Below are 18764 nucleotides of genomic sequence, written 5' to 3' on the forward strand. Positions count from 1 at the left end.
AGCGAACGCTCCCTAGAGCCACATGTGATACCTCGCGCGCATGACCCTGCATGGCCAGAACTCCACATGCCCGCCCAGACAGCAGCAGACAAAGCAAGGGAGCGTGATGTACCTAAATGGACCTGCATGAGTCTCAAATTCCAGCACCAATATTCGACCACGCCACGGCCGCTTGACAAATACATGCCGCTTGAGAGGTGTCTCGTGGCTGCAAGCTCCTTCGCGGATCTCCAGTTGCCCCGCAAAACCCAATGTTCACCCCCGCTCACCCAGATGGCGCTAGCACTGGGAGAGATCCATGTTTCCCAATCAGACTTGACAATGGCGGAGGAAACATACGCTAAGCCTTGAAATGTTTATGAAATCTAGGTGCGCACGGCTGATCTACCCTTGCCGTTCGTCCAGAGCGGGGACTGGAGGCAGCTGGGGTCATGGTTCAGTATATATTTGTGCATTACCCTGCTGTTTAGGGTGAAATGAGTGTAAGCTTGCTCGCAAGAATACTGTTGTTTTTGATTGCCTTCAAACACAATCGCTCTCAATAACGCTAAGTTCGAGAATTCACCATGACTCTCCCATTGCAAGAAGCACAAGATTCCAATGGCACCGGACATGCCGCCGCAAACGACAAATACATCAAATGGTATAGTCTAGTAACGCCGATATATCATTATCTTCCTGACATAAGGCCAGGAATGCTCAAGGCGTCGAGGTGGAGCAGCCAGGAGAGAAGGAAAAGATCAAGGAAGTGTCCGATCAGTTCAACCGATTCCAGATGATGAGTGAGTATGTGTTCCAGGGTAGCAATTCAATAGGGACTGACGCCTGACAGATTTCAATGAACACATGCATTGTCTCCGTGGTACGCATTTGAAGACTCAAGGAGTAAGTGTGAATTGAACGAAGTTCTCGTGCTCGGTCACTGACAATAGGTCATCACAGTGTGTCGTCGGCAAGTTCGTCGTCCACGACAACCTCCCGCCGCACCTTGCCCAAGGCATGTTCGCAAAGCCTGCCGTCTACGACTGTATCATGCGCTACTCCTCGCTCACTCCAGAGCTCGTTCCGGACAACATCCCTGCGCCTCGTGGCATCGGCATCAAAGTCTTCGGTGTCGAAGGAGAAAAGATCTGGGGAGAGGACAAGAAGACGCAGGATTGGACGATGAACAACTATCCGATTCTGGAGTTGCGTGACCCCAAGACTACGTGTGATATCGCAGACTCCTTGGAAAGGAACTGGGACAACATTCCGAAGTTCGCTGAGGAGCAAAGCAAGCGTATCGACGCAGACGTGGCGACTTATGGCAGCCAACTACCTCGCCAGCACAGTAAGTGTCGTGTTCTAGCAATTCTGAAATACATGTACTGATTCAACATAGTGGTGGCGATGGGTCAATGGTCTCAGTCGGCTTACCGTCACGGCAACAACGTTGCGAAATACGGTGTTTTCCCACTCGGCGAGGAGCAAAAGAAGCTCGAGAAAACTGCGATTAAAGATGACGACCCTATCAATGTGATCTCACAGTTCAACCGAGACTTCCACATGAACAACAAAGTCACCTACAAGTTCTGCGCACAGCTTCTCCAGAACTTGGACGAGCAGCCAGTAGACGACATCGGCATCGCATGGGACGAGAAGAAGTATCCCATGGAGCAGATTGCGACCCTCGAGTTCGAGCCTCAGGACTCCTGGCTGCCTGAATTCAGGACTTGGTGGGATGACAGAATTACTTGCAACACATGGCACGGCCTGAAGGCTCACCAGCCTCTAGGCAGCACGAACAGGATGAGGCGTGTCGTCTATGCTGAGTCGAGGAAGCTGCGCCTGCAGGTGAACGGGTACCGCAACTACATCGAGCCGGCTAGTCTTGACGAAGTGCCGGCACCAATTCCTGCTCCTCAGATCACTCTTCCGCTGCAAAATGCTATCAAAACGACAGAGGCCTAGCGATGACAGTGTCTGATACTTTGATGAGTCGGTTCGGCGATGATGAGAATTCGGTAATCGGTGTTTTTGGCGTACGTATTCTGTCCTCTAGTCTTCCGTCACGGTTTCCGAACATTCCGTGCATTCTTTCGCCTAAGCCACCAGTGCCAATGTGCAAAGTCTTCCCCATCATGGACCAAATCCATCCTGACGAGGTCCTTCATTATATTCTTTGCAGTCAGGGCCAATAGGAGCCCGGTGCCTGCAGTTGTGTTGCAGAACCCAGTATTCCCAGCTTCGACATACTCTGGTCCCAAAATGCTCACCACCTTGATGTGATGCCATCTAATGTATTCTTATTAATGAAGCGGTCTAGCGGAACGAGGCTGCAGAGACAGGTTGGCTCCTCAGCGAAAGCCCTCGCATTTGCTGCGTAACGACCGCCTCTGATCCTTACGAATGACGGGCACATTAAGCATAGGCAGACAGATGGGGCTGAGACAGAGCAAGGTGCTGTACTTCTCGAAGGCTCAATTTTGCCATCATGCACTGTTACCCCCAACCCTCTTCCTCTCATCGCCAGAAAAGCAAGCCCCGCCCTGCTTCAATGCGCCAACCAGCAGCTCCACGCTACTCTGACCTTTGAAGTCACTGGCGCCTCTCAGCTTGTCGAGGTCGTCGGAGAACTCTTTGGCGGCCTGGCGGAGGTAGAAAGATTCAAAAGACTGTTCAGCATCCGCTTTTGATGCCTGAGATGGGAGTGCTGAATTTCCTTCCGCGGGTGAAGGGCTAGCACTTTCTCTGGCCTTTGCTATGCTCCCAGCATTCTTGGAGACGTTTTCAGCCTCGGATTCAGAAGCTGAGCTGTCGCTGTCGGAAGATGCCTCGGAAGATGATGAAGACACTTTTGAAGTGTTAGCTGTATGTTGGCAGTAAAAATGAAAATTAGAACGAAAATTAGCAGAGGGTGTGCGAACCTTCCGTCCTTGCTTTCCTGTTTCTTCTTGATTGCTTTTTCTTAGTGACTAATTGTGGAGGAGCCATGCTGAATGCAGTGTGCGTACGGCAGTTGACGATTTGTGTGTTCGGCGTGAGGACGAAGGGTGAATCCTGGAGAGCTGGTGGTGGTTGCGTACGGCTCAAAACGCTCTCAAATCTAATATATAGATGTTATGCAAAATCTTGTTACGTCATCCTTTAGCTCGACTGGTGTAGTGGCTATCACGTACCCTTCACAGCTACCTTCCGCAGTAAGCTGTTGAATAACCTGTCAACGGGTAAGGTCCTCAGTTCGATCCTGGGGTCGAGCTCTCCTTTTGCGCATCCAGTAATCCTTCATTGTATGAGGGATGGGTTTTTCGTTTTGGTAGAGCGGAATTCGGGGAGCATCAAGACATGCAGATGCACTCGATGTAGAGAACATACTTTTGTAATTGTTGAGGCTACCTACACCTTTCTCTACGTGCAAAGCCTATGCATCGTAGACTTTTGAGGAGGCTACCTTGTCACAGCCAAAAATTACCGTCCTCTGAGATTGATCAGTTCTTAGGACGACCGGCCTCGGTCGAAACATGCAAGGTCCCGAAAATCGAGAAGGATGCGGAGCAGATAGGAATAGCCGGCCGTCGGGCAGCATTCACCCCCGACTTCCAAGACTTCAGATTCTGGCTCACAACCAGATTGGTCTGCTCTCAGCTCACCTTTGGCGACCATCGGAGAACAGAAGCTGCCTAGCCGTCGTGCTACGAGCATGACATGCATTCACGCATGGACAATCGGGACCGTGTCTCACCGGACTAGACCCGCGTTCCACAAGTCGCCGAGGAGATAAAGCAGCGTGAGATGACACTTAGGCACTACATATACCTTATCTTCTGCCTGGCCTGGTACTTTCAAGGCATTGGTGATATAATCAAAAATCCACCGACGCCCAAACTCGCTCAATTCAAAAACGCCTCGGCAAGCTCGGGTTAGCGATAGGCGAGCAGCACAACATGCTATCGTACTTTTTCTCGACCTGCACGAGCTGTCTTGATGTCTTGTGGAATACGTCTGCCGTTGCAGCTGCTGGCATTGCACTCACTGTTGCCACACCTGTCCTGGTGATCATACCGCTACAGCTGCACCGCATCTCGTTGGCACCAGAAGGTATACTTTGGGTTGGACAGGACTCCTACTCCTTCTTTCCCAAGCTCAGGTCAACCCTTGTCGCTTTGATAAATGAGCGACAAAATCTCGAAGAAGGATGGACCAAGGTGCGTGTCTCTCTGGACTGCCTCTCAAATATCCTTGCTGATCTTTGGCGGACAGTATAGCAGCAAAGGCAAGCCTTTTGTTCGCCCATCTCTACATTGGCCCTCAGTCGTGCTACCTCCCAGCAACGCTGAATGGCTCGCAAGACAGCCGGAGAATTTAGTTGCAGACAGCAAAGTCCAAGACGATGTTCTCGCACTCGAATGGCTCGCTTCCGGGCCTAGTAATGCGTTCATTCACGATTTCACTGTCATCCGGAGAGACCTGACCAGGCAGATTAACGCTTGCATCCCCGAACTTCTGGATGAGATTCGTCATGCTTGCGATACCCATTTCTCTCATGGGAAAGATGTTGGCGACGGATGGCAAGAAGTGCTGATCGTTGATGCAGTTCGGAAGGCTGTCTGTGGTGTGGCTAACCGAGTCATTATCGGACTGCCCGTCTGCAGAAGTGAGGAGTACTTTCACGCTGTCCAGAAATGGTGGGTTTGTTTTGGGCTGACCGGCCTGATTTTCCGATCGTTCATTCCGGGCCCTTTGCGAAACATCATCATGCCTATCTTGAGCGTGCCGACGTGGTATTGGAGAAGGAAGGTCGCTGCTATGTATGAGCCAGAAGTCTCGAGGCGCATGGCTCGCATAAAAGAGGCTCATGTCAAAGGCGATGGATTGAAGTCACGCTCTGAGGAACGGGCGAACGACCTCATGCAATGGCTCATCGAACAAGCGCTGCACAGCAGTGATCCGGCCGAACGGAATCCTCGAAATCTTTCAAACAAGCTTGTCATGTTCAATCTGTTTGGTGAGTCAAGACAGGCATGGATCATGACCCTGCGGCTGCAGCCCGGCTGATGAAGTTAACAGCAACTCATACCCTAACAACCGTCCTGACCACCCTATTTACGACATTACTCACCCAAAAGGATTGCAAGGCAACCCTCGCGGCTCTTCGCGAAGAGGCATTGAGAATCGTACCACAAGCTTCTGGCACACCCACTCTAGCAAAGCAAATGCCGCTGCACGACTCCGTGCTTCGTGAGACTCTGCGACTCCACCCTTCCTTCGACGACGCCATGTTGCGTGAGGTAGTCGCTCCTGCGGGCCTCACAACGCCTGATGGCTTCTTCTTACCCCAAGGCTCACACGTTGCAATGCATACGCGCCTTATGCAGCGGTCGGATTGGTCCGGCGACGGGCAAGACTGGGAAACGTTTGAGCCATTCCGGTATTATGACATGGCTTCTGGTCGCCAAAGCAGACAGTCGAATGGTGGGACTTCGCAAACTTCCGGCGACGACGCTACGGAGGAAGAGAAAGCTATCGCGCTTCCAATCGACAAAGGTCAAATCAGCGCAGTCCAGATTTCGGACCGATATCTACCATTTGGGCTTGGAAAGCATGCTTGGTAAGTGTACCAACGATGGGAGTTGCGAGTGCGGGTGCGCTAACGAATGCCTCTCCCTAGCCCCGGTCGATTCTTCGCCGCTAGCACTCTTAAGCTAATGCTGGCTTCACTGGTGCTGGAATTTGACATGGAGGCCTTTCCTGAGGATAGGCAGCCTGAGTATATTGAGTTTGGTGGCGTGAAACTGCTGAAAGAGCACACAGTCGTTCGGATGAGGCGGATAAAGGCTGACAGCAAGTACGACAAGATGGATGATGTGCAGTGAATGAGCTAATTGCTTTGGAAATGGTGGCACAGAGCCTGATAATAGAACGAGATAAAGTCATCAGTGTGCGCGAAAACTGACTGAGCATACCTAGTTGTATCCATGCTTTTTGTTGAAATCATCCACAATCTGTCGTGCAGCTGTCACAATCTGCACTGCGTTTGGGCTGTCAGAGTGGCAGCACAGGGTCACCGGATGGCTCTTAAACGGCATCTCCACTTCTTCGCCCGTCACAGCAGTGACAGACGTATACTCCAGCTGCGAAGTAATGTGCTTCTTTGTTTCGTCAGACGTCCAGGGCCTACGGATAGAAGTGTTAGCAAAGCAACAAATTTCCAATGAAGAATCTCAGGAAATCGCTCACTTTTTCTTGCGATCAATCACGAGCGTGCCGTCCTTGTTGTACTTCACATCGCCATACGCTTCGGCGAAGAAAGGCAACGCCAGCTCGGCAGCCACTTGCTCATGAATTGTTCCCGCCAGACCAAACACTGGTGTCCCTTTGGGCACAGCAGAATATACCGCCCGACAAACCTCAGCATCCTGGTAGCACATGCCGTACAACGTTCCATGAGGTTTGACGTGATGCATCTCCAGCCCCTCAGCGTCGAGAAATGCTTTCAGAGCTCCAATCTGATATCGCACGATGGCGGTCAATTCTTCTGGATCGTAGCGGATGTAGCGGCGTCCAAAACCCTGGACGTCGGGAAGACCAGGATGCGCTCCGATGGTGATGTTGTGTGCTTTGCAGGCCTTCACTGTCTGCTGCATGATCATTGGGTCGCCGGCGTGTCCGCCGCAAGCGACGTTTGCATAGTCGATTAAAGGAATCAGTTCGTCGTCCGGTCCAGCTCTGAAATTGCCATAGCCTTCACCGAGGTCGACATTGATTTTTACTTTGGATGAGATTGGAGCCATGTTGGAAGATGCAGCTTCTGTGGTGGTTGGTGGCAGGTCTTGAGTTTCGCGTCTAAGGATGTGAAGTCTGTTTGTCGTCGGAGACGCGAATGTGTCGGATTCGGCCTAAGGGAGCATTAGTCAAGATAATCCGAAGCTGATAGTAAAGATGACGAAACCCTTTGGATTCGCGAAGTTGTGGCGGGCCTCCATTGATGCGGGCCATGGGTTGTTCGGCGCGGGGTCGGATCAGCGTACCGACCTTATCAATGGTCAGAAGAACTGCCGTAATGGGGTGATGATCCTCGGCGAGCAGCACGTGGTGCAATGGCTTATAAGTCCCGTTTTGCGATGGAGCGTTTGACTACTGTCTAGTTGCAGTGCAACTGTACACGACAATGGACAACATTCAGACCCTACTTATTGCCAATCGTGGCGAGATCGCGGTATGATAAGATGAGATCTGATGATATTCCCTATCCCTGCACCACATTCCCTGACATTAGTCCTAGGTGAGAATCATCAGAACAGCGAAAGCAGTTGGTATCAAGACTGTCTCTGTCTACACAAGAGCCGACGTCGCGTCGTTGCACGTGTCCCAAGCCGATGTGGCAAAATTGTTGCCAGGACCGGATGCCTCCGCATATACCGACGGCGATGCGATAATCAAGATAGCCAAAGAGGAAAATGCGCAAGCGATCATCCCTGGTTATGGCTTTCTTTCTGAGAACGCCGACTTCGCAAGGGCCGTTAGTAACGCTGGCCTTGTGTGGGTAGGACCTAGCCCAGAAGCAATCGAGGTAAGACAACCAAACATATCCGCAATGAGAAAGCATTACTGAAGACATTTACTGCAGGCTTTCGGAATCAAGCATGGTTTGTTTCGACTATTTGGCTCACCAGAAGTCTTGACTGACAGAAGCCCACAGTGGCTCGCGAGCTCGCTGAGAAGGCTGGCGTCCCCATAGTACCTGGTACGAAGGGACTTGTGGAAAGCGCTGAAGATGCCATTAGCGAAAGCCAGCGCCTCGGCTTTCCTGTAATGCTCAAAGGTATCTCAAGCCAAAGTCTAAGAGAAGACGCTTGAGCTAACACAATCCAGCAACCGGAGGCGGAGGCGGGATGGGCTTGGTCACTTGCAAAGATACTGATGAAGTGAAGAAAGGGTTCAGCATGGTCAAATCTCGCGGTGAGACGCTGTTCAAGAACTCTGGAGTCTTTATCGAGCGCTACTACCCTGCCAGCCATCACATCGAAGTCCAAGTCTTTGGCAACGGGCAGGGTACGGCAATTCATTTCGGCGAACGCGAGTGTTCGATTCAACGCAGACACCAGAAAGTCATCGAGGAAGCTCCCTCGCCTTTTGTCGAAAAGCATTCTGGTCTGCGAGAGAAGCTTGGTGAAGCTGCAGTCAGTCTTGCTCAATCGATCAAGTATGGCTCTGCCGGCACTGTGGAGTATCTTGTGGACGACAAAAGCGGCGACTTCTTCTTCCTCGAGATGAACACTCGCTTACAGGTCGAACATGGTATCACCGAACTATGCTACGTCGTCGATCTCGTCAAGCTCATGCTGCAACAAGCCGATGCACAACTAGGCGGCAAAGGCGGCCTGACAGAAGAGCACATCAAGTCTTTGCAACCATCCAAGCCAGCAGGTGTTGCTATTGAGGCCAGAGTCTATGCTGAGAACCCGATCCGAGACTTTGCGCCTTCACCCGGTCTGCTCCAGAAAGTGCAATGGGAGCAATTGCAGAATTCTCGAATAGACACTTGGGTCTTCACCGGATCAACCGTGACTCCGAGCTACGATCCTCTTCTTGCGAAAGTCATGCTGCATGCTCGTACGAGAGAAGCCTCGATCAAAGGCATGGAGCTTCTACTGTCTCGATCGAAGATCTGTGGTCCACCCACGAACATGGAGTTCCTCGCTGCGATCATGCGCGACGAGACGTTCCACTCAGGCCGTACGATCACAAACTTCCTTTCGGACTTCAAGTTCGAGCCTGCTGCCATTGATGTGATTTCGGCAGGCGCATATACTCTCGTGCAAGACCTGCCCGGCAGACCCACCGTCGGCAAGGGCATCCCTCACAGCGGTGCAATGGATCCTATAGCACTGAGCATTGCAAACATGCTGGTAGGCAATGGCCGTGGTGTAGAGGGGTTGGAGATCACTCTCAGTGGACCTGAGTTGCGCTTCCTTGCTCCTGCAGTCGTTGCATTGGCCGGCGCTACCATGGACACAACCCTGGATGGCGACGAGTTTCCTATGTGGACTCGAAAGCACATCAAAGCCGGCCAGCGACTCAAGATAGGAAAAGCGACAGGCTCGGGCTGCCGTGCTTATCTCGCAGTCCACGGCGGTTTTCCCAACGTAGCAGAGTACTTCGACAGCAAGTCGACGTCGCCAATTGTCGGAATCTCTGGCTATCAAGGCCGCGCGCTTGCCCCGGGAGATTTGTTGAGTCTGAAGACAGACCTACCAAAGACACTATCCGGTCACCCATCCGTGCCTGGGAAGCTCAGACCGCAGTACAGTAACCATTGGGAAGTTATGACGATGCCCGGCCCGCACGACGAGGGCTATCTGACCGCTGAGGACATTGAAATGCTGTACAGCACAGATTGGAAAGTCTCCCACAATGCAAGCCGAAGCGCCATCCGTTTGATCGGCCCCGTGCCGAAGTGGGCGCGCAAAGACGGAGGCGAAGGCGGAGCACACCCAAGCAATCTCATCGAGTACGGATACCCACTGGGAGCTTTGAACTGGACTGGCGATGACCCCTGCATCTTCCCGAATGACTGCCCGAATTTTGGCGGGTTCATCAGCAGCAACACGGTCGTGCGGGCGGACTGGTGGAAGATGGGTCAAATGAAAGCCGGCGATACCTTACGTTACAAGCGAGTGTCACTTGGTGAGGCTCTTGAACTTCGCAAAGGAGGTAATGGCTTCCTTGATGCCATTGGGAAAGCAATTGAAAGCGGCAAGTACGAAGGTGTCTCTCCTCTGCAGATGGGCCACTCGCCGAAAGGCGAGTTCGGCAAGTCGGTGATCTGGGAGCGAAAGGCCCAAGGAGCTGAGCCGCTTGTCCGCTACCGTCAAGGAGGCGATGACCACCTCATCGTGGAATACGGTAACGAAGAGTTCAATCTCAACCATCGATGTCGCACAACAGCTCTAGAGCAGAAGCTGCGTGGCAAGGATGCCCCTAAGTGGCTCAAAGATAATTTGCACGCGTCGACCAGCGGATGCACGACAATCACTTTGTTCTATGATGGGCTGCGCCTCCCGCGTGAGCAGCTCGTCCAGCACCTACAGACGCTTGAAGACCAGATTGGAGATCTCAGCAAGATCAAAGTACCATGTCGCCGCTTCAAGCTGCCACTATCTTTCGAGAGCAAAGAGCAAGATGAGGCGACGAAACGGTACATGGAGACGACCAGACCTCATGCGCCCTACTTACCTTCCAACTTGGACTTTGTCGCGAAGAACAACGCCTTCTCTCCCAATCAGCTCAAGCACAATTTCCTGCATGGGACGTTTATCGCAGTCATCATGGGATTCTTCTCCGGCAATACGGTCTCGCTCCCCGTAGACCCACGCCAACGCATGTCGTCCCCCAAAGCGAACCCATCACGCACCTTCACGCCGGAAGGCACAGCGGGTTGGGGCGGATCGTGCCTCAGTATTTATCCAAGCGACAGTCCTGGCGGTTACATGATGCTCGGTCGCACAATCCCATGTTTTGACCAGTTCGGCTACAAGGCCGGCTTCGCGCCTGAGCGGCCTTGGCTCTTCCGCGACTTCGACCTCATCGATTTCGAGCGTGTGAATGAAGTCGAGATGGATGCGCTGCTGCTGCGCTTCCGCTCAGGAACGTACGAATGGCAGTGGGAGCCTGCCGAGTTCGATATGGCGGAGCACAACAAGCTGCTTGCCGATACCGCGGACGAGGTGAGGGAGATTCGGGCGCGGCAGGCGAAGGCGCAGGAGGCGATGACTGCGGCCGAGGCTGATTCGTTGGCGAGATGGCGCGAGGAGAAGGCTAAGTCCAAAGTCGACGAGAGCTCTGTCGACGATATGTTAAACGGTATGTATCTCCCGCAAGTCTGTGCTTGCGTCGTGCATGCGTCAAGAGCGGCATAGCTGACAACGCATCTCATCAGATCCGGCGATCAGCAGCATCGAAGCGCCTACCGCCTCGAACGTGTGGAAAGTGCTGGTTGAAGCTGGGGAGAAGGTGTCGTCAGGACAGACGGTGTCTATCCTGGAAGCGATGAAGCTTGAGATCAACGTCGACGTCCCCGCGGAGCGCTCCGAGGCCGTCGTAGAGCGCGTTCTGGTGCAGCCCGGCGAGGTGGTCAAGGCCGGCGATCGTTTGATGCTGCTGCGTTCGAGTAAATAATGAGCAAATGACTTTCCGCCCTGCACAGCTCGCTGGCCTTGCATACGCAAGTGCGTGGTGCAAGCTCTCCGAGTCTGCTCGAGCAGCCCCTCCCCTCTCCTTGGCACACCATCTGAATACCGGACCTTCTTCCCACCCCAGCCCCAGTGGCCCCATCCGATTGGGCCCGTGCATCCTATCGTGATATTTCTTATGGGGTACTTGTTCCTTAGTGGTCTCGACCATCGGGCTCGTCTCCGATGCGGCATCATGGGGATCTCATTTAGCCATCTGAGCATTCTCATCGGCAACACGGCTTCACGCTTCACGCCCTCCACGAGCCCACCGTTGCAGTTGCAGCACATCGACGGAGTCACGGAGCCCGCCGTATGAATACAAGATGCCCATTGTCGCCATAGCAGGCGGCACGTCGCCCACCCTCGGCCGCAGCATCGTGCGCGCGATCCAGTCGACCTCGAACGTCAACACTCCCATCATCCTGACCCGGCACTCGGATTCGGCACCCAAGACGAAATGGAACGCAGCCGTCCGGCAAGTCAACTACGAAAACCACGTCTCTCTCGTGGCTGCCCTGCATGGCGTACACACAGTCATCTCCGTCATCAAAGTAGAGGGCCCGCAATGGTACGATTTCCAACTGAATCTGCTACGAGCGGCGAAAGAAGCCGGCGTGAAGCGATTCGCACCGTCCGAATTCGGTCTTGGGCCGTTGGCGGATGAGCGCGTGGGTTTGCTTGCGTTGAAGGGCGACGTGTGGGATGCCTGTCAAGAAAGCGGCTTGGAAGTCGCACGGTTCAACTGCGGCATTTTCATGAATTATTTATCGATGGGCTGTAATTTCGGCGGCGACGAGGAAAGAGTGCAAGAGGCGCTCGCGGGCCTGAATGACGTGGAAGTCATCTGGGATCTGGCCGGAGACAAGGCTGAGGAGCCGTTGAAGTGCGATGGGAGCAGTCCACGCATCACGCTGACCGACATCTGGGACGTTGGCAAGTTCGTTGCGGGGGCATGCGAATTGGAGCTGGGACAATGGTCGGGCGAAATGGAGATGGAGGGAGAGACCATCGAAGTGTGCAAAGCCACAGAGTTGCTTGAAAAATACTCCGGCCGTAAGCTGAAGGTGACGAAGGTCAGGCGAAAGGAACTGCAAGCGAAAGCAGAAGCAATCGATGGCATGCGCATCCGCAAACAGGTCCTGAATAAGATGATCGCGCAGTTCCTCATGCTGGAGATCGATGAAGAGGTCGGTGGAGCGCTCATGGAGCCAACGATGAACAAATTGTGCCCATGGGTGAGGGCGAAAAGCGTGGAAGAGTATCTCCAACGATGCTGGAGGAAGTGAGAAAGAGGGTTGAAGCTTACTTCTTATGACCGGAGCTCCATGCCTGCTTCGCTGTGAGAAGCGAAATGCGGCCTTGTTTGTTGACGTTTTCATTGGCGTCTAAGATGGGCTCGATTGCTGACAGGGGAACTTCTTCTAACTTCGCGTGCTATATCGAACGGCAATTTGCGTTCAGTCGTCCTACCATGCTGTGCAAATTCGTTGCAGTGAGGCCTTGCCTACAAGTTTCCTCGCGAAGACGTATGAAGTGCGACCAATTTTTGATGCCCGATCACCTTAGCTTGTTCATTGTGTAGGTGAATCTGACAGTCATGATAAGTAGTGGATCAAGAATGATCGAACATCAAAAGTACCATTAGGTCTATCCCTTTATGAAGTTCCTACCGCTCATGATCTACAAGTGTGCTGGAATCCAGCAGGTCTTCCAATAGACTCCTGCGATACAAAGCTGGGTGTGATCTCTCCATTCCGTAAGTATGCTCGTAAGCGTTGATGCTGAGTTGGCTCAGGAAAGGTCGCATGACTGACTTTGCGAAGTCCTCAGGCGCCATAGCCTTGACATCTTCTTTGTCGTAGCTCAGGTCTGAGCCAAACAGAGTTCTGGATCGCCCTGACGACGTCGCCTGCGACGGAGAGACCGTTGCAGGCAGAGCGTCTTCCCCGCCCTCCAAGCTTAGGTGCTCTGCGAGCTGGTCGGCGAGTGCTGTCGGTGTCCACCCTGGCGGATGATAGACCGCGTCGGTGGTGTCAGTGATGTACAACCATTCGTGCAGCTGAAATTCGTCTGGTTCCAAGGCTACCAGCAGGTCGAGAAGCTTGCCTGCTTGTAGTAACGCGAGGTTCGCAAAAGTAGCGCCGTGCCCGTTGCCGGGGGCCAAGTCTGCCAATGCAGCCTGTAGCTGCTCGTTCAACAGAGGCCACAGTGGCGCGAAGTTGACGGGACTCGTTGATAAGGCCAAAGCACGACACAGCATGAACAACTCGGCTTTGACTGTTGATGATGGCGAAGACGTCATGCTCGCATCGAACAGCTCCACAAGCTTCTCCTCCATTTGCTGCATGTGCGCAACATAGCTATCAGTTGGCGACGCGAGGAGAAGAAGACACAAGCGTCGTAGGATGAACTGAGTCTCGCTGTCGGCTTTCAACCTTGCAGCAGCAGCGCCAACGCCGAACATGATTCCTGCGCTTGAAGGAGGCTGAAGTCTGGACAACAGATCGTTGACACGTTCCTTGTCGCCTTGAGACCACTGTTGCAGAACCGGGAACCAATAGGCCTCAGTAAGGTCGGGAGACGATTCGAGGAAGCGTGGGTCGTTGAAAGCATCGAGTACGTCCCGCCTCCAAGTCTTCGCAGTAGGGGCTTTCCTCGTCATTCGGGTGAGCAGACCCAGCAGATCTGGCGTGACCGTGCTAGGAAAACCCTTTGCGTGAAAGGCGGGCGAAATGAGACTTGTCGAGATGGTATTGATGACGTTTGTGATCCGATCGACAGAATCTTGTATGCTTTCGATCTTAGCCACGATGTGTTTGAGTATGACGACGATGTCCATATTGCGTCGTCCGACAGCAAGATCGGTCTCTTTAGAATCCTCAGCATGTTGGACATTGTTGTCGAGGTAAGAGCTGAAGGGAGATGCTGCAAACGTCGCTAGCAAGAGTCGTGAGAAATGATCTCCAAGCTCTTTTCGCATCTTACGCTGATCGCCGAAGTTGGTGTTGTCCAGCTTTTCGGCAAGAATGAGTGTAACCCAGAGCAGTGAGGGTAGAATCTGCCGGAAAGGTAGAGGATTCGACAGCACATCTCGCATGAATGCAGTGCAGTCGGGCCAGACTTCGTCAGTCGCATCGTCTTCGACGGTCTCGAGGTAAGCGGTGAAGAAAGCAACGACATCGGCAGCCGACAAGTCAGAGGTCAGACTCGATTGGCGCGAGGGTGACATGTGATTTGACTGTGTTCGACTGCACAGGGCATCGAGGACGGCCGGTACGACGCTCTTCGGTCGTGATACTCCAAGCACGTGCAGAAGACTAAGCACAGCGTTGCTTTCGGAGGAGTTTGGCGCTTGAGACCACATGGCCATAACGACTTCCAGGCTTTCCAAGGGCTCCACAGCGAAGATCTGCTCAAGCATAGATCGCGTTCTATTGCGCATGCGATGGGTGTAGTAGGAAGTGGTCGCCGCGTTGTAGCGATCGCTGATCTCATTCTCCGGGCCACCTGCAGACCACATCCACATCGTGACGCAAATCCGGATAGCATCCTGAAAAGCGAGGATTACAGTCAACCGACTGTTCGCCTTGGCGGTCTTGCTAGGAGGAGGTGCCTGCGATTTGAACGTGTTTGATGCCATTGATCCTAAAACGCTTTGAGACGTTTCAGAGGCCTTACGCTGGGGCTGCTCGTCCTCGACCGCTATCCGATCGTGGGCTTCAGCGAGCAATATGTTCAGACCTTCCAGAAGCTTGAGGATAGTGTTGTCTGGCGAGAATGCTTGGTTGTCTGAAGCCTTTCCAGAAATGTCACGAATATCCTCAAAGGATTTACGCAGCTGTTCGCAAAAGGTGTCGACCAGTGGAATCAAGTTTGTCAAGAGCATTTCGCCAAAGAATGGCAAACTTGCGGCAAGAAAATCGAGCCAGGCATCCATATTTTGTCGAGAAGACGATGAAGCAAACCCCTCGCGAATGGTATCGAGTAGCTGCGGAGGCACTTTACTTGCATCTTTCTCTCGCGGAACAATTGCTTCGTCGCGCGGAGCGCTTGACCTTCTGCCTGATTGAAGGGAAAATTTCCGTCGACTATTGCCATGACCAGTCTCTTGGCTTTGCAGCTGGCGAAGGCTGATGGCGGATATGGCCAAGTCTAAGAGCGAATTGTGCGCTGGCATATGAGGAGTAGAGGTTTCCGGAGACGATAGCGAGGCCCTGATCTTGCCGAGTAGTAGGTCTTCTAGTTGCAGCGTCTTTAATCCAAGCTTGATAGGATAAGGCGCCGAGAGAAGACAGCGGAGAATAGCGAGTCCGTGATCATTTGACGAAGAGCTGGTCTCTTGGCTTCCCAGCAGCTGTACACATTGGTTGACGAGCCAAGTGACGGCGTCGCCATCACTAGAGCCCGGAAGACCGGTCAGAGTCATACCACCGAGGCCTTCCCACATTACCTCGTCATCCAACCTTAAGACCGCAAGCACGTGACCGAAGAGATAGTCCAATTCTCTGCAGCGCTGTCTTTGATCGCGCTCGGCTGTCCTGCAATCAGGCTGAATCGGCCTTTCCTTGTCGTTAAGGAGGATCGTTAATCTGCCGAAAAGTATCTGAAAGACTAGGCCGATGCTACTAGGGTTGGCGAGGAGGTTGATGACAATGCCACGCGCGGCGACCTCCGGCGCACTCATGATATCCAAGACAAGAAGCAGCGGGCCAGACAATATGTCTTGACGACGTGGCCAGAAGTCAGCGTCTGTCATCGTCATCGCACTTCCACGACGAGACAGGTTTCGGCTGTCCTGCTTTGGGCCAGACTGATGGAGTGGCAGAGTGTGTGTCCATAATGTAGTGAATCGCCAGATGTTCTCTAGGCGTTGGACATTGCTGAGCGACGTACTTGACGATGATATCTGCATGAGCTCATTGAGTCCGGCTTTGATGGTATCTTGGGGCTTCGTGAGTTCGTCAAGCTGCCACACCAGTCTGACTGCTTCGACATGGTGTTTTGTCCTCGTAGGTGACAAATATTGCCACAACTGGTCCAAAAGTGCAAGTTCAAGAGACTGCGCTGCTTGTTGATTGCTCCGCTCTCCATGCGCCGACAATGCAGAAAGCAACGAGATGATAGAGCTGATGGTCGGAAAGGGCATGTTGCGCTCCGCAAGAACGTTCGACTTCGAACAGAGTTCTCTCCTCAGCTCCTGTGCTGGGAATGAGGAAGAATTTGGCACCTTGGCAAGTAGGCCTGTTGCAATGTGCACGGCCTTCGAGAAGGCATCGGATTGCTCGCTGATGAGCTTCGCCAGTGATTGAAAGCTCTTATTTACGAGAACATCCCCCAGATCCGATGATGATGGCAGATTCGGGTTCACATCAGCGTCCGGGTTTTCGTAGTAATCCCGCACCACGCGTCGTATGTCTAACGCAACATTGCTTGCGTTAGAAATTCCTCGAGTCTCGGAGGAGGATGGCGCAAATGCCCTCGCAGGGACATGATCGATCAGGATCATGGCACAATCTGCCAAATCAGAGAGGCTCTCGAGCGTTGTCTTGTTTGCGTGGTTGATTGCGTCCAGCAAATATCCTGCGACTAGCGGAATGTGCAGCGTAATCATCTCTTCCTCTCTTACGTTGAAGTTTTGGAGGATCCACCGCAAGAACGGTATGCTGCTTTCGGACCTTTGATGCTTTTCAGTAGCATCTCGAATGAGTTTGAAGAGCTCGCTCCAGATGAGTCTACTCTCCGTACCGTCGAAGAACAAGCTTGCACTTTTGATGGCTTCGGCTGATTCTTCACGAGTAGCATTCTTGCTGTATGCGTACACACTCCTGATGGCAGGTAAGAACAGCCTTGGGACGAGAACCCCGCCAATCTCCCAGCGATCCATTAATGAGAGGCAGATTCGGAATGGTTGAGACATTCCGCCCGTGCGAGCATCACTGTGCTCTAGCATCCGCAATAGGCATCTCTCGACAGACGATTGTCCATGCTTCCTGAAATGTCGAAGTTGCCGTGAATCATCGGCAGCAAAAGGCTCGCCGCGTTCAGCCACCGGTGAGCCACTAGCCTGCTCTTTCGACTCAGGTCCCAGCAGCCAAGACCACACTCGTCGATTCAGGCTCATGTCTCGCCTCAGAAGTACACCGAGAGCTGCTGTAGTGAGCCTATCAAAGTCCGATTCACCAACGCGCTCTTGCAGTACAGGCGAGCTTAGAGGCAAATGAGTTACTAGCAAGTCGAGAAAACCTCTTTGGATGAGCGGTTGCAAGTCAGACAAGCCACAAGCAAAACAACGGATCAAGAGACCAGACTCTGGCGTGAGGGCAGCTTCAGCAGCCGGTGACAGGTTGGCCGTACGATTGCCATTCTCAGCTTGCAGAGCTACAGTGCTGCCGAAACTGGGAAGATGGCGTGCGAGATAGTTCAAAGCACCTTGGCGTCTCGACGGGCTTGTGATGACTGCAAGGAACAAACACTGCCAGAAATAGCCTCCGCTCTCTTGGGACTGAGTCGCATCGTCTTGCCGAGACGCGAATGTGTGCTCAAGCTTGGAAAAAATTGAAAGAGCTTGCTCAAAATCTTCACTTGTTTCGTCTTCCAATGCAGGCAAAATGCTGAGAACCAGTGATTTCAGAATTGGGCGAAGGTTGGCCGGGTCTAGGCGCACGACGTAATTTTCCAAGAGATCATAGAGCCCAGGCCTCGTGGAAAGAGACGCGAACGACAGTACGCCTGCAAGACCTGGCAAGAAGTCGTGTAGATGCCTGGACAGGTAGTCCTTCCCAAAAGTCGCGAATATGTAGGAATACACTTCAAGTGCTTTCTGATGCACACCGGATGGTAACGCGGGATTCAGACATTGCGCGAGCTTGGAGGCGACTCCGGCACTGTTAGGCAATGTCGAAGGATCCTTTCCGTGACTCTGAATAGCTTTCAGTAGTCTGCTAAGAAAGGCAATGTAGTCGGCCCATTCTTCGGGTGCTGTTTCCCAGGTGCCGAGAGTGCGATCTATTATTGCAGCATACCGCCGCGTGTTCTTGTCGTCCTTGATTAGCGCTGCGACAGTCAGCCCACTGCCTGACACATATGCTATCGGCCAAGCCCATACCGTCTTCTGCTGTTTGGCGCGCTATACGCGGAACAGGCGATGATGTACGCGACCCTGGCGGCGAGACTGAACGCCTGCCACCCAGTGAGCCGAAGTTCATTGTAATTATTCGCTCTTGTCGCACCTCCGCCTGGAGGACGTGGACTTTCAACGCATTTCTTGCTACGCTTTTGTGTGACTGGAAGGTTTTATGAAAAGGAAGGCAGCCTATAGGCAACACCTTGCTTGATCCGCGCGTTGGCTGGCCTTGTCACGACGCGGACTTGGCGCGCGACTGCTTGTCTGCACGTCACTTCTGGGACACCACCGTCACGACGTCGAAGTCAAGCATCACGAGCACATCTTCTGCTTGCACAGATCTTCAATGCAGCTCTCGTCAGCAAATGTCAGGTCATGACAGCTTCGACAGCGCTACACGCAGGGACCGACAGGATGATCATTCGCCA

The 18764-nt window shown here is 53.0% G+C and overlaps 7 protein-coding genes across 7 annotated transcripts; 4 read left to right on the plus strand and 3 right to left on the minus strand.

Annotated features, from left to right (window-relative positions):
- Nucleotides 1-508: 508 nt before the first annotated feature.
- Nucleotides 509-1950, plus strand: WHR41_04363 (uncharacterized protein; the record flags this gene model as incomplete). Its single annotated transcript, XM_069372969.1, has 5 exons — nucleotides 509-643; nucleotides 694-782; nucleotides 833-885; nucleotides 943-1330; nucleotides 1382-1950. Exons 1-5 carry the CDS (start codon nucleotides 567-569, stop codon nucleotides 1948-1950), a joined length of 1176 nt encoding a protein of 391 aa, XP_069230210.1. The 5' UTR covers nucleotides 509-566.
- Nucleotides 1951-1999: 49 nt separating this feature from the next.
- Nucleotides 2000-3080, minus strand: WHR41_04364 (uncharacterized protein). Its single transcript, XM_069372970.1, has 2 exons — nucleotides 2907-3080; nucleotides 2000-2833 (listed from the first exon to the last, which is right to left on the minus strand). The coding sequence occupies exons 1-2, from the start codon at nucleotides 2971-2973 to the stop codon at nucleotides 2472-2474; spliced, it is 429 nt and encodes a 142-aa protein (XP_069230217.1). The 5' UTR covers nucleotides 2974-3080; the 3' UTR covers nucleotides 2000-2471.
- A 469-nt stretch (nucleotides 3081-3549) lies between these two features.
- Nucleotides 3550-5973, plus strand: WHR41_04365 (uncharacterized protein). The gene is made up of 4 exons (XM_069372971.1): nucleotides 3550-4184; nucleotides 4240-4984; nucleotides 5047-5587; nucleotides 5648-5973. The coding sequence occupies exons 1-4, from the start codon at nucleotides 3924-3926 to the stop codon at nucleotides 5850-5852; spliced, it is 1752 nt and encodes a 583-aa protein (XP_069230216.1). The 5' UTR covers nucleotides 3550-3923; the 3' UTR covers nucleotides 5853-5973.
- On the minus strand, nucleotides 5624-6922 carry WHR41_04366 (uncharacterized protein). Its single transcript, XM_069372972.1, has 2 exons — nucleotides 6217-6922; nucleotides 5624-6153 (listed from the first exon to the last, which is right to left on the minus strand). The coding sequence occupies exons 1-2, from the start codon at nucleotides 6768-6770 to the stop codon at nucleotides 5943-5945; spliced, it is 765 nt and encodes a 254-aa protein (XP_069230215.1). The 5' UTR covers nucleotides 6771-6922; the 3' UTR covers nucleotides 5624-5942.
- Nucleotides 6923-7127: 205 nt separating this feature from the next.
- WHR41_04367 (uncharacterized protein) lies at nucleotides 7128-11184 on the plus strand. Its single transcript, XM_069372973.1, has 6 exons — nucleotides 7128-7195; nucleotides 7262-7549; nucleotides 7607-7625; nucleotides 7679-7801; nucleotides 7852-10842; nucleotides 10919-11184. The coding sequence occupies exons 1-6, from the start codon at nucleotides 7148-7150 to the stop codon at nucleotides 11155-11157; spliced, it is 3708 nt and encodes a 1235-aa protein (XP_069230214.1). The 5' UTR covers nucleotides 7128-7147; the 3' UTR covers nucleotides 11158-11184.
- Nucleotides 11185-11536: 352 nt separating this feature from the next.
- WHR41_04368 (uncharacterized protein) lies at nucleotides 11537-12499 on the plus strand (the record flags this gene model as incomplete). The annotated part of the gene is made up of 1 exon (XM_069372974.1): nucleotides 11537-12499. The coding sequence occupies one exon, from the start codon at nucleotides 11537-11539 to the stop codon at nucleotides 12497-12499; it is 963 nt and encodes a 320-aa protein (XP_069230219.1).
- Nucleotides 12500-12879: 380 nt separating this feature from the next.
- Nucleotides 12880-18498, minus strand: WHR41_04369 (uncharacterized protein; the record flags this gene model as incomplete). Its single annotated transcript, XM_069372975.1, has 2 exons — nucleotides 18319-18498; nucleotides 12880-18266 (listed from the first exon to the last, which is right to left on the minus strand). The coding sequence occupies exons 1-2, from the start codon at nucleotides 18416-18418 to the stop codon at nucleotides 12880-12882; spliced, it is 5487 nt and encodes a 1828-aa protein (XP_069230218.1). The 5' UTR covers nucleotides 18419-18498.
- Nucleotides 18499-18764: the final 266 nt, after the last annotated feature.

The sequence above is a fragment of the Cladosporium halotolerans genome, assembly GCF_011745625.1.
Source record: "Cladosporium halotolerans strain TM138-S3 chromosome Unknown Sca11, whole genome shotgun sequence".
Classification (NCBI taxonomy): domain Eukaryota; kingdom Fungi; phylum Ascomycota; class Dothideomycetes; order Cladosporiales; family Cladosporiaceae; genus Cladosporium; species Cladosporium halotolerans.

Coding starts and splice junctions, on each gene's coding strand:
- WHR41_04364 (XM_069372970.1), bottom strand. CDS start 2,973: ATGGCTCCTCCACAATTAGTCACTAAGAAAAAGCAATCAAGAAGAAAC. Junction 2,834..2,906: donor CAGGAAAGCAAGGACGGAAG/GTTCGCACACCC, acceptor ACACTTCAAAAG/TGTCTTCATCATCTTCCGAG.
- WHR41_04365 (XM_069372971.1), top strand. CDS start 3,924: ATGCTATCGTACTTTTTCTCGACCTGCACGAGCTGTCTTGATGTCTTG. Junction 4,185..4,239: donor TCGAAGAAGGATGGACCAAG/GTGCGTGTCTCT, acceptor TTTGGCGGACAG/TATAGCAGCAAAGGCAAGCC. Junction 4,985..5,046: donor TGTCATGTTCAATCTGTTTG/GTGAGTCAAGAC, acceptor TGAAGTTAACAG/CAACTCATACCCTAACAACC.
- WHR41_04366 (XM_069372972.1), bottom strand. CDS start 6,770: ATGGCTCCAATCTCATCCAAAGTAAAAATCAATGTCGACCTCGGTGAA. Junction 6,154..6,216: donor GTGATTGATCGCAAGAAAAA/GTGAGCGATTTC, acceptor TTCTATCCGTAG/GCCCTGGACGTCTGACGAAA.
- WHR41_04367 (XM_069372973.1), top strand. CDS start 7,148: ATGGACAACATTCAGACCCTACTTATTGCCAATCGTGGCGAGATCGCG. Junction 7,196..7,261: donor CCAATCGTGGCGAGATCGCG/GTATGATAAGAT, acceptor CATTAGTCCTAG/GTGAGAATCATCAGAACAGC. Junction 7,802..7,851: donor CTTTCCTGTAATGCTCAAAG/GTATCTCAAGCC, acceptor AACACAATCCAG/CAACCGGAGGCGGAGGCGGG.